This window comes from Nomascus leucogenys, chromosome 20, assembly GCF_006542625.1.
Source record: "Nomascus leucogenys isolate Asia chromosome 20, Asia_NLE_v1, whole genome shotgun sequence".
NCBI lineage: Eukaryota > Metazoa > Chordata > Mammalia > Primates > Hylobatidae > Nomascus > Nomascus leucogenys.
Window position 1 is genome coordinate 25,343,111 of NC_044400.1, and position 13,916 is coordinate 25,357,026.

A 13,916-nucleotide genomic window follows, 5' to 3' on the forward strand; every position below is an offset into this window, starting at 1 on the left:
TTTCCTAAAATTTACACTCTAACTAGGAGAAGGCAGATGGTAAATGCAATAATTTCCGGGAGTAGGGTGAAGCTAAAAGAAAATCTGGAGAGAGTTCCTCAGGCCTAGGGAATTGCAAGTGCTGAGCCAGTGCACAGTGCAGAGCCAGCAGGAGCCAATGAAAAGGGATTAGAGCCAAGGCCCTTTCGTTCTCATACCCCTGCTCCCACCTCTCCTCACAAGGGGGGCCTTTCCTTTCCACCCACTTGCTTCCCCGTGCCTGTTGGTATTCATGTCTTGACTTTGTATTTTATGTTCATTTGTTTATTTATTTATGTTTTGCTGTCCCCAACTAGAATGTAAACTGTGAGATCTGGGATTTGTTTTGCTTATTGCTCTAACTTTAGTGCCTAAAACAGTGCCTGGCACACAGTAAGCACTCAATAAGCACATGAATGGGTGAAGGAAAGGCCCATGTGGTTGGGCGCAGGGAGAAGGGAGGGTAGCACAAAATTCAGGAAGTGGATGGATGCAAAGGAGGGCACGTATGGGGGGACTATGCGAGGCCTCTGCAGGGACAGTGGGAGGACCAGATGCACAAGGGCAGATGGTCTCATCTAGAAAGCAAACCTAAGAGCCTTCAGTGGAAGTCAGAACATTCATCCTCCAGTTTATATTCTAGTTGGGGACAGCAATAAGTAAATAAATAAATAAATAAATAACATTGATCCTCTCTTTCTTCTCTTTTTCTCTCCACATTTGTTAGCACTTACTATGTTCCAAGCCCTGTTGGCACCAGACATACAAAAGAGGAATTAGGCTCAGTGTGATATTTGACTCTGGGGAGAATAGCAGTCCATCCTAAAGATTTGAAAAGAAAGAATCAAATTATACAAAAAAAGAACTGAATTATTTGAACACAAACTTGTATGTGTGTTCCTAGCTTTTCCTGTTGCTTACAGCATTAATATTGACATCTGGTAATTTGCTTACAGATGATAGTTCTGGGAATTCATGTCTGAATCACTAATGCAGATTGATGTGTATATATTTGTAGAAGTGACACAATCAAATAATTATTGTAAAGGATTAATATAGTAATAAATAAGATCAATGTAAACATGCAGAAGTTGATTCACATGTATTTAATGAAAAAGCTACATAAGGATAATAGAAAGACTGTACTTGTGCTTAGCATGGGAAGAATGTACAGTTGACCCTTGAACAGCATGGATTTGAACTGCATGGGCCCACTTATATTCAGATTTTTTTCAATAAAAGTTAAACTGAGTGTGCCTGCCTTTTCATCTACCTCTTCCACCTCTTCTGCCTCTACCACCCTTGAGACAGCAAGATCAGTCCCTCCTCTTCCTCCTTCTCAGGCTATTCAACGTGAAGACAAAGAGAATGAAGACCTTTGTGATGATCCACTTCCACTTAATGAATAACAAATACATTTTCTCTTCCTTGTCATTTCCATAATGACATTCTCTTTTTTCTGGTTTATAGTAAATAATACATATAACATATACAATATGTGTTAATTGACTGCTTATGTTATCTTTAAGGCTTCTGGTCAACAGTAAGCTATCAGTTAAGTTTTTGGGAAGCCAAAAGTTATGTGTGGATTTTCAACTGTGTGGGGAGTCAGCGCCCCTAACCTCCGCGTTGTCGGAGGGTCAGCCATATTTGTGTGTGTGTCAGCCTGTAACTGGACTTGGCAAGAAGAGAGGGTATCACATTTTCTCATTTCTTTCCTCTCAGGAATAATTCCGGCTAATGGGAAGATGACTGTGACTATTAAGTTTACACCCTTTCAGTATGGGACTGCACAAATAAAAATGCAGTTATGGATTTCACAGTTCAACTCTCAACCATACGAATGTGTCTTCACCGGAACGTGCTATCCCAACATGGCCTTACCGTATGGCGTCTTTGCAGTGTTTTTGTCTATTCTTAACCCTTTTTTGAAAATCCAAGTCTTCCTTTCTTCCATTCTGTCTTTCTTGTAAAAGAATGTCATCAAAACCTTATTTAAAATGATGAGCCAACATAAAATATACTTTAAAACATAACAGAAATATAGAACATATCTATGCTAGTAGCAGGAGTTGCTTCTGACAACAAGGGAAGAAAGAAGAAAAAGGGATTTTTGAAGGACATGTTTTTTCACTGATTACTACTGGTGCACTATTGGAATTTTTTTACCATATGCGTGTCTTACTGCCTAGTCAAAAATTTAAACAATAGGGCCAGAACAACATAACTGTTTTTAAGGTTTCCATATAGCATTTTAATTAATTGAGTCCCTGCTGTTTGCAGTGCCCATTGCAATGCTCAGTGGGAAATGGCCCACAACCTCAAGAGACCAAAATAAGTCATATAACAAGTGATTTCACATGAGGCAGCGATAGAAATGTCTGAAAAACAGAAATGTTTGAAAAACACAGGAGGTTTTTCAAAGCACCATCAGACTTCAAGTCAGAGTGAAGATGTGAAATGGGATTAAGTTGTACTTCATAACAAATCCTTTCTGAACTTCCATTTCCATTTGAATATGAGCTTGTACTTTTACGTGTCAGTACCTCTGGTTAACATCATGATTTTTTTCTTATACCCAGGATTTTTATATAAACGTTAAAAGTTGCTGGATATGGTGACTCGCGCCTGTAATCCCAGCACTTTGGGAGGCTGAGGCGGGTGGATCACCTGAGGTCAGGCTTTCAAGACCAGCCTGGCCAACATGGTGAAACTCCGTCTCTACTAAAAATACAAAAATTACCTGGGCGTGGTGGCGTGTCTGTAATCCGAGCTATTCGGGAGGCTGAAGCAGGAGAATCACTTGAACCTGGGAGGCAGAGATGAACTCACTCCATGATATCTTAGATATTTATATCATGATTTTCTTCCTAAAAATTCAAAGCAGCCTAAGTCAACTGTAGGATATTAGTGTGGCCTGCTCAACCCAAATCCTGCAAATAACCATCGTTGAAATAAAACCACTCGGGCAACAAACAAGTAAAACTGAACACAAATTTTAAAACTGCTGATTTTTCTGGTGGCAAATAACCAGGTGAGCAAAATGGTGTTTGCCACTTCACATCAGGTGCTACAATACTCAAATGACTTTCTTAAAGACATCATGTGAGTGCAATTTTTATTTGTATATCCTTCCATGGCTATGTTTTTACATGCACGACAGCATTGTATGACAGAAGCACCATACAAATGCAGGCACATGCTATTTCTAAATTATTATGTTAGTATCTTATTTAGTATACTCTTGACATTTTCAAGGACTATGTCTTAAGATCTGCATGTCTCTCCGAACTGCAAATAATATTATACCATACAAATTCTACCATGAAGGGAAAAAACTGGCTGCAGTTTCTGAACAGGGAAAAATATTGGCTGTAGTGTTCTCTGAAATTTTCATAGACTGCTTTCTTCATTTCATTATAGGGTGTGTGATAGACTTACTCATGTCTAAATTTGGCACTGCCAAATTCCACATGTAACTGATTTATCATTTTCTCAGACCTCTTCATATCCATCATCAACGTTGAGGATATTGTTTAGGAGGCTGCTTTTTAACATCCCCAGGTTTACTTGCTCCCCAGTATTTAACAGCAGAGGTGGTGTCAAGGCTCCACTGAGACGGGGATGCTGAACCTCAGTTCGCTACCTGGCTAAGCACCTCACCCTGCACATCAGAGCATGTCGGTGGGTGTGAGTCTCACCAAGGGACAGGTTCTCCCATGCCCTGGGTTTTAAGGATGCTCTTACACGAGAGACGTTAAATTTGAGGTTGCTAACATAAGTTCCATACGATGCAACCAGGCCTGTTCAGTGGGTGGTCAGTAAATACATATTAACTGTCAGAGTGAGTGAATGTTCACTTATTTTTATCTTATTTTTGTGCTGTCATGGAAAACAAGTGTTTATCCTATAAAACAATTGTCCACACATTGTTGCTTAAAGAAATGCTTCACCTAAGCTATTATGCCAAATTGGTACTGAACAAATAAATTTAAAAATGGTTATTTTCAAAATCATAACTTTGCCTTGTGTTGCAGAAAAATATAACTATTTAGATAAAAATAATTTCTAAAAAAATAAAAAAGAAATGCTTCATAGGTAGCATTTCTGAATAGAACACAGTTCTACTGCATCTCATAACAGATAACCCGAATAGCTTCTGCGGGCTATTAGCTGCACTATCTCTAACTACCCATGTCCAAAGTCAGTTTCTAAATACAGAAAAGATCCAAAACATTAGTCTGAATCTCTTTTTGAAACATCTTGCTACAAACCATTGGCATAATCATTCTTTAACTAGGAAGATAAATCAAGGTAAGATTTTTTTTAAATGTAATAAATCTAGCTATTGAAAACCAACAGGCTAGAAATGGATTATGCTAGACCTTGAGAGCATTTTTCAGCATGTCATGTTTTCAGTCAGTATGTTCTTTAAGAATGTAAGGCAGTGTAATCCCAGCACTTTGGGAGGCAGAGGCCAGCGGATCACACGGTCAAGAGATCGAGACCATCCTGGCCAACATGGTGAAACCTCGTCTCTACTAAAAATACAAAAATTAGCTGGGCGTGATGGTGCATGCATGTAGTCCCAGATACTCGGGGGAGGCTGAGGCACGAGAATCGCTTGAACCTGGGAGGCAGCGGTTGCAGTGAGTCGTAATCATGCCACTGCACTCCAGTCTGACGACAGAGTGGGACTCCATCTCAAAAAAAAAAAAAAAAAAAAAAGAACGTAAGGCAAAAAAACCATTGGTGGGCAATTTTGATATCTCTGATTATACTCTAATGCACTGACATCACATTTATTTTAGTAGACCACTGTCGGGGCACACATTTATTTTCAGTTTAGATACAATAAGGGACTTCAAGTTGTGGTGTTATCAGAAGGAACATAAAACATTAGGAACTTTGAGTTAATGGCTTATTTACTAATTTAACATTTGTTTTAACCTATAGATTAGAAGAGTTTGAAAGGTTGAATACCCTTTCTAAGAAAGTAAATGTTCCTCCAGAAAAAGCAATGATGCATATAAATTTTCACCGACCGCCAGCGAAGCTGAAACCTCAGAAGGTGAAGGTACGGTGGACCTTGTCCTCAGTGCGATGAAAGGGTGACAGAGCGGCAGACTAACTGATTTCCCTATTGATTTGGTCTCTTAGGAAATTGAGTACCAGAACCTCAGATTTCCAGTAGATTTATCGAATCCATTTGCTGTGGCAACTGTTTTAAACCAAGAACCAGGAAAATTGAAGATTAAAGAATTAAGAGAAGGTAACCAGTTGATTGGCCATAAAGCAGCCCCTGAGCAGAATATGAAAGAGTTATTGCTGGTCACACTGATTACCTATGAACAACAAAATTCAGTTAGATTGCTGTTATGCCTCGCCATTAGAAATGTGTTTTTCTCTCTGCACATGATTTTAATCTGATTACTGGTATAAACATTGTCTGCTCCTGCCTTCAGTTTTGGACCAGGGCACTGAAATTTCAAAAACGAGACAGATGAAGGAGGCACTCTTTGAACAGAAAGTCAGACAGGACATTCACGAAGAGATGGAAAATCATCTTAAGTGGTAAATATTGAGCAATTATTTATATCAAGTGACAGTACAGTTATTTTTAGATGATGATCTTTTATAAATGAGAGACAGTAAAATGTAATAACCTTTTAGGTACTTAGGAGAATTTAATGATTGTTTCCCTGCCAGTGGTCCTTCTACTTCAGTAGGAAGTTTCTACTAGGAATAAATATATGTGACCAAACCACGCTGTTTCCTAAATGTGGCCAGTGGCAGGACCAGAGTGAATTGTGGGAGATGCTCCCTGCTCCTGCTGGCCTCTGCTGCCGGCACCCCCTCACCCCAAGACAGATCTGGGTGCCTTGGGCACCCCAAATCTCACCCCCATCATCCTCCACCTCACCAGGAGCCCCTGTGCCTTGGGCTGTGTGCCGCAGAGGCCTTCTGGGTAGCCCAGTGGGGTAAGCCTCTGAGGGGCTCCTAATGGAGGTTTTAAAACTGAGGTGTGAGAATTCTTGTGCTTCTGTTCCCAAATTAGAAACTTTTTCACAATTTTTTTTTTTTTTTACCAGATCAGACCAAGCATATGCATGTGTACAGATTTAGCTGAAAAGTAAACTTTTTTTTGAGAAAGGGTGTCACTCTGTCACCCCAGCTGGAGTGCAGTGTCACATCATGGCCGGCTGCACCCCCAGCCTCCCAGCCTAAAGTGATCCTCCCTCTTCAGCCTCCCAAGTAGCTGGGAGCACAGGTGCATGCCACCATGCCCAGCAAGTTTTTTTTTTTTAGAGATAGGGTCTCACTATGTTACGCCCAGGTGGGACCCGAACCCCTGGGCTCAAGTATCCTCCTGCTTGACCTCCCAAAGTGCTGAGATTGCAGGTACGAGCCACCATGCCTGACCTAAAGTAAACTGGGCTAAAAAAGAGACTCTTGGAGAGTGTCATTGAGAGGCTGCCTACTCCATGAGCCAGCCCGCATCCTTCCCGACACATGAGAACACGCCCTCACCTGAAGCCCTCTGAAGGTGCCCACTGGGCTGCTCCCCTGTCTCTGGGGGAATGGCCCTTGTTTCCAACAGAAATCCCTTCTGCCTCAGCTTAAGTCTATAGTTATGGTCCCACCTCAGTTAATGGGAAGTACTCCAAGGAACTGAAAATTTTATGTTTATAAACATCTTTTCCCTATTATGAAAAACAGGTAGGTCATCACTGTAGGAAACCTGAAAACATGTTTTTTTTACATATAGAGAAGGAAAAAATCATGGTGATGCCCCCAGTCAGCAGTGACCAGTGACCACTGTCAGTACTGGTGTTTTTGTTCTTTCTATGCATCTCTGTATCAGACTTGAAGTCACATCCCAAATGCCATTCTGAATGCTGTGTTGTTCCTTTAATAGTTTTCCCAACTTTTTACGTTGAAAGAGCTTAAACTGACATACACTTGACCTCGGTTCACTAATTGCTTACATTGTGACACATACACTTCCCCTCACTCCACACGCATGCACACACACTCCTGCATGCACCTTTTTCCCCTGAGCCATTTACAGATAAATTGCAAATACCAGGAAGTTTCACCCCAAAATACTTCAGTATGTAGCTCCTAAGAACAGGCATTCTCCAACATTATTGTAATCACTTCCAAGAGATTTCACACTGATAGAATAATATTATCTAATAATCAGTCTTATAGGCAAATTTAGCCAGTAGTCCCAAAATGTACTTTATACCCAGTCTTTTTAAAAATATTTATTTAAAAAAAAAATTTTTTTTTGAGGCAGAGTCTCGCTGTCGCCCAGGCTGGAGTGCAGTGGCGCGATCTCGGCTCACTGCAGGCTCCGTCCCCCAAGGTTCGTGCCATTCTCCTGCCTCAGCCTCCCAAGTAGCTGGGACTACAGGCGCCTGCCACCTTGCCCGGCTAATTTTTTGTATTTTTAGTAGAGATGGGGTTTCACTGTGTTATCCAAGATGGTCTCAATCTCCTGACCTCGTGATCCACCCGCCTCAGCCTCCCAAAGTGCTGGGATTACAGGCGTGAGCCACCGCGCCCAGCCTAAATTTTATATAAATAAAATAGAGACAGGGTTTTGCCATGTTGCCCAGGCTGGTCTTGAACTCCTGCCCTCAAGCAATCTACCAGCCCTGGCCTCCAAAGTGCTGGGATTACAAGTGTGAGTCACCACACCCGGCCTATACCTGGTTTGTTTTTGTTTTGTTTTTGGAGAGAGGCATCCAGGGTCCAGTCAAAGATCATACCATTTGTATTTAGCTTTCATGTGCCTTTTGTCTCCTCTAACCTAAAACAGTTCTCTAGAACATCCCTCCACCTCCACTTTAAAAATCGTAACTATTATTTATTTAAGACATGTGCTGGGTTTCATGATGATTACATTGCATATTAGTTTCTTTAAATTGTGATAAAATTCATCATTTTAACCAGTTTAAAGTATATTGTGCAGAGGTTTTTAGTAAATCCACAATGTTGCATGACCATCACCACTACTCAATTCCAGAACATAGGCATCACTAGAAAAAGAAACCTCATACCCATTATCAGTCACTCCCCACTCCCCATTCCCTGGAGACCCTGGCAACCACAATCTACTTTCAGTCTCTATGGATTTGCCAACTCTGGACATTTCATGTAAAGGGAATCACATAATACATGGTCTTTTGTGACTGGCTTCTTCCACTTAACATGTTTTTAAGATTCATCCACATCAAAACATGTGTTAGTACTGCATTCCTTTTTATGGCTGAATAATATCTCATTGAATGGATATGCAACATTTTGCTTGTTCATTCATCAGTTACTGGACGTTTCAGTAGTTTCCACTTTTTGACTATTATGAATAATGCTGCTGTGAACATTTATATGCACTTTTTTATGTGACCATATCTTTTCAGTTCTCTTAGGTACATACCTAGGAGTGGAACTGCTGGGTCATATGGTAACTCTATGTTTAACTTTTTGTGGTGCCACCAAACTGTTTTCCATGGTGGCTGAACCATTTGGCATTCCCACTAGCAACATATGAGGGTTACGGTTTCTCCACTTGCTCAGCAATACCTGTTATTTTCCATTATTATCATCATCATCATCATCATAGCCATCCCAGTGGGTGTAAAGGGGTGTGTTGTTGTGGCTTTGATTTGTATTTCCCTAATGATTTAGAAGGTTGAGCACCCAGATATTGTTATTCATAAATATTTAAGATAAGCTTCACTTTGTAGAATACATTATTCATCTTAGTGATGTTGCTGAAGCCTCTATAACTTCTCTATCCCATGTGTGTCCTCCAGCATCTCAGCGTTCCTTTTCAGTTTTGGAATATAGTGAAATATCCCATCCTAAAATATTCCATCTGGTGTTCTGATGGGTTCTGGACACAGCTTTTTTTTCTCCCCAGGCAGGTGCACCTTGGTAAAGATCCTATGTCTTTCAAACTTAAAAAAGAGCTTACTGAGGAGTGGCAAAGAGCATGCGCCAAATATAAGGTCAGAGTACTGCTAATTTGCTATCATTTGTTTCACTAGATGTTTTTAAATTCCTACTATATGCAAGATGCCAGGTGGAGGAAAACCCACAGTTAAGTTGGGAGTGGGAAAGGCTGATGACAAGTAAATTGTCAACCATAAATCAAGACTGGCTATAAAAGTCACCAGAGACCTATACTAAGTATTGTGGGGATTCAGAAGCCAGAGAGAACACTCATCCGATTGGAATGCTTCCTGGAAGACACTGTATAATTTTTTGAAAAGTAACAAAGAGGACAAAGGCATTCACATGGAGGGAATGGCTCAAATTTGAGCCAGAATTTTGAGATGGGGTCCCCTGTCCCATGATCTGCAGAGCATGAAGACAAAAGAGACCCAAAGTTGGTAACCAGGACCCACATCAGAGACAGATGCAAATGATAGTCCCAAGTCAGAGACCCTCAAAGGGGCTGAGCAGAAAAAGGGAAACTGGGCTGAGGGGAGTGGGACCACACCTGGGGTGCCAAGGTAGCCCCTGTAGGTTCAGGGATGGGAACTTTGGGACTGTGCAGCACCCATGGTCTCACCATGCTTTGAAGATGTTGTTAACCTACATAGCAGGTGCAGAGAACACTGAGGACGAGTCCATAGTGACTAAAACACAGGATACACATGGGCCAGAGGAAACAGGAGTTGGCTGGGGCTCTGTGTCTGAATTTAATTGGTAGGACTTGCAGAATGATCACATATTATATTAATTGGCTCAGGCTGCCATAACAAAGTACCATAGACTGGGTGGCTTAAAACAACAGAAATTTGTTTTCTCATAGTTCTGGAGGCTGGAAGTCCAAAATCAAGTTCTCAGCATGGTTGATTCCTTCTGAAAGCCATGAGTGAAGGATCCGTTCCAGACCTCTCTCCTTGGCTTATCGGTGGCCACCTTCTCCTCATATCTTCATGTGGTCTTCCTCTGTGTCTGTGTCCTAATCTCCTCTGATATAAGGACATCAGTCATATTGGATTAAGACCCACTCTAACAGCCTCATTTTAACTTGGTCGCTTCTTTAAAGACACCATTTCTAAATACCATCACAGGCTGAGTTCTCGGGGTTAAGGCTTCAACATAGGAATTTTGAAGGGACGCAATTCAACCCATAACACAGATTTTTGAGCTGGGGAATGCAAGGTTCAGTTAGACTGACTTAGCAGCAGTGGGTGGGAGGGATTGGGGAAAAGCATTTCTTGTCAGATGTGAATATGTTTCTCATAGAGAATGTACTTTTCTTTCTAGATTTGGAGTCCAACTAGATATTTAAATAAATTTGTCTTATTTTTCTTCATTTTTCATAAGACAAACAAAAGAATATAAAATCATTACATTGGTAAATCTTTGCATTTAGAAAAAGCACATATTAGATGTGCATTTAAATTAGTTCCACATGTTCAGATTCTTTGCATGCTGTCTTAAAAACAAAACATCAAGTATTTTCTGTCAACCCAACAGTGGAATGCTGTTTTCTAACCTTTTTAAGGGTGAAGTTGGCACAGACATGCCCAGATCAGTCATTGTGGGCATTGAGGCTGTGGCTGCGGGCAGTGACAGCCAAGGAGCAGTCCCATCCTTAGCATGGCTCCTAGGGCAAGGAGGATGAGCAGGCAGCCCAGACACCCTGGAATATGGGAGATCAAATGTCTCAGGGACCCCATTCTGTGTGTCCAGGGGATTTTATCTGAGAGCTGAGTCCTGGCAGGTGACCCAGTGGCACGGAACTCCTGGAGGCCCCAGGCACATGGTGGAAACAAAGAGGAGAAATGGTGGGGGAAGGAAGGAGTTGGCCTCAGAGTGGGATGGCACAGCCCTCAAGGATGATGAGCTTTTACTCATAATCAAATCAGCAGTGTCTTAATAAAGATATAATAAATCTCCCTTGTCATTATTCTAGCTAATGATCTGTTTGCCAGTCCCTTCTTGAAATTGCCTATTTTATTTTACTCTTAATGCTGGTGGGGGTCTCCCCACGAAATCTGTACTTTGAACTTAATGTGCTCAGTCTCAAACTCAACTTCCCACTATGTGCCAATCAGAGCTAGGCAGCTCACCACCCTGGTGACAATAACACACCTCTCTTATTTCTGAATAGGGTGTTAATGTGAATAGATTTATTCCAAATAAGTCTTTAAAATTTTTTATAAACAGTGTACTTAAGAGCCAAGCTGGTTTTTAAAGTTACCCAACAAACAATTAATAGAACACGCAGATAGGCAAAAACTAACACCATCTGCGGAATACACAGTCCCCTTTCCCACCTGGGCAGGCACATATAGACACTGAACCCAGCGCAGCCAGCCTACCCCAGGAGTCACTGTTGGCTCCTGGGAATAAGAAAAAGGGCTCAGGTGCCATCAGGGAAGCAGGCAGGTGAGGGAAGGAGAGCAGCCTGGGGTCACTCACCAGGGAACCGCAGGTCACTTTCCAGCCCAGGAAGACCTGTCAGCTTCCACCACCCAGGAGAAGGGAGGAATCTCCCCATGCCTTCCTTTAAACCTGACGTCTGGATAGTCAACTCTGAGGAGCTTACAACTTTACTGGGACGTTAAATGTCTTTTTGATGAAATTTGTATATTCCCATAGTTACAGTTTCCTAAAATTATTTCTAAGTGTCTTGGAAGTAATTTCCAAAGACACTGTCTTTTAGTTATAAAAAGAAGGAATCTACTCGAGAGGCTGAGGCAGGAGAATGGTGTGAACCCGGGAGGCGGAGCTTGCAGTGAGCTGAGATTGCGCCACTGCACTCCAGCCTGGGTGACAGAGCGAGACTCCGTCAAAAAAAAAAAAAAGAAGGTATCGAGTCTGTGCTTCGATCAGAGTTCCCTATGTTTAAACAGTGTAATCATACTGATCTTTTTTACCTACTTGTGTTTCACCACTTCCAATGGGAACGTCATGGGTGGATTTGACCAATTGCTTAATGGGTTTCTACAAGTTTTAAAGACAAAGTTTTATGCATTTATATTCAACTTAAATTATTTTGATGATTAAAAACCCAGCTAGATAGAGGAGATCCTATTCTGGATGAGGAATTTCAGCGACTTAAAACAGAAGTTAGCCATAAACGGGTCGTTCGCAATCAAGAAGAGGTGGGTAACTTTCCTTTATTTAGAATCTGATTACTGGCAGCTCTTTAAATGCTTATTTTTTTAAATGCTAAACAATTTTATAGAAATCCTTTACTAAGAGATATTTAATACTTTTTAATTTGCGTACATTTTCAGAATGTTACGATATTTTTGCAAGTAAAGCATCAAAACTTGTAATTCATGTTTCTCTTGAAATGAACAGCATTACATACTTTGGTCACTCCTTTTCATCCCTCTACTTTCTCGTTTTGGGTCTCCTTTTTTGTTTTCCTTCATTCTCCAAGGCCCTGTCCGCAGGTCCTCAAGGTGGGCCCCTGGGCCTCTGTTTATTATCCCCCTTCCCTTGGTAGAAAGGATACAAAATCAGAAGTCAGAAGCCAGAGTTCTAGTTACAACTCTGTGACAGATTTGGGACCTTGGCAAGCCTCTTGGCTGTGGTGCCTTACTGTTCTCAAATCTAAAATGAGTACTGTGGCCCCATCCACCTGATTATCTCTGTCTTGTAATATTAGTTCATTTTCGCACTGCTATGAAGAAATACCCAAGGCTTGGTAATTTATAAAGGAAAGAGGTTTAATTGACCCACAGTTCTGAATGGCTGGAGAGGCCTCAGGAAACTTACAATCATGGCAAAAGAAGAAGCAAACACTTCCTTCTTTACATGGTGGCAGGAATTAGAAGAATGAAAACCAAGCCAAGGGGGAAGCCCCTTATAAAACCATAAGATCTTGTGAAAACTAAGTCACTATCGTGAGAACAGGATGGGGGAAACTGCCCCCATGATTCAGTTATCTCCACCCTGGTCCTTCCCATGACATGGGGATTATGGGAACTACAATTCAAGATGAGCTTTAGGTGGGGACACAGCCAAACCATATCATTCTGCCCCGGCCCCTCCCAAATCTCATGTCCTCACAATTTAAAACACAATCATGCCCTTCCATGAGGGTCACGTGGGGATTATGGAAACTACAATTCAAGATAAGATTTGGGTGGGAACACAGCCAAACCATATCATTCCACCACTGGTCCCCCAAATCTCATGTCCTCACAATTTAAAACACAATCATGCCCTTCCAACAGTCGCCCAAAGTCTTAACTTATTCCAGCATTAACTCAAAATTCTCAGTCCAAAGTCCCATCTGAGACAAGGGAAGTCCCTTCCACCTATAAGCCTGTAAAATCAAAAGCAAGTTAGTTACTTCCTAGATACAATGGGGGTACAGGCATTCAGTAAATATACCCATTCCAAATGGGAGAAATTGGCCAAAACAAAGGGGCTACAGGCCCCATGCAAGTCAGAAATTCAATAGGGCAGTCATTAAACCTTAAAGATCCAAAATTATCTCCTTTGACTCCGTGTCTCACATCCACATCATGCTGATGCAAGGGATGGGCTCCCATAGCCTTGGACTGCTTTGCTCCTGTGGCTTTGCAGGGTACAGCCTCCCTCCCAGCTGCTTTCACAGGCTGGCATTGAGTGTCTGTGGCTTTTCCAGGTGCACAGTGCAAGCCGTCAGTGGATCTACCATTCTGGGGTCTGGAGGATGATGGCCCTCTTCTTACAGCTCCACTAGGCAGTGCCCCAGTGGGGACTCCATGTGGGGGCTCCAATCCTACATTTCCCTTTGTACTGCTCTAGCAGAGGTTCTAAATGAGGGCTCCACTCCTGCAACAAACTTCTGCCTGCACATCCAGGTGTTTCCATACATCCTCTGAAATCCAGGCAGAGTTTCCCAAACCTCATTTCTGGATTATGTG

The 13,916-nt window shown here is 41.7% G+C and overlaps 1 protein-coding gene across 3 annotated transcripts in view; it reads left to right on the forward strand.

The window, feature by feature from the left end:
• Positions 1-13,916, forward strand: part of CFAP221 (cilia and flagella associated protein 221) — a 124,971-nt gene that overhangs the window by 61,325 nt on the left and 49,730 nt on the right. For all 3 annotated transcript variants that reach the window (XM_030801171.1, XM_030801172.1, XM_030801173.1), the window contains exons 8-13: positions 1,744-1,903; positions 4,975-5,095; positions 5,179-5,290; positions 5,484-5,592; positions 8,951-9,038; positions 12,066-12,155. In XM_030801171.1, coding sequence (XP_030657031.1) covers positions 1,744-1,903; positions 4,975-5,095; positions 5,179-5,290; positions 5,484-5,592; positions 8,951-9,038; positions 12,066-12,155 — 680 coding nt within the window. The remainder of the gene's footprint in view (positions 1-1,743; positions 1,904-4,974; positions 5,096-5,178; positions 5,291-5,483; positions 5,593-8,950; positions 9,039-12,065; positions 12,156-13,916) is intronic.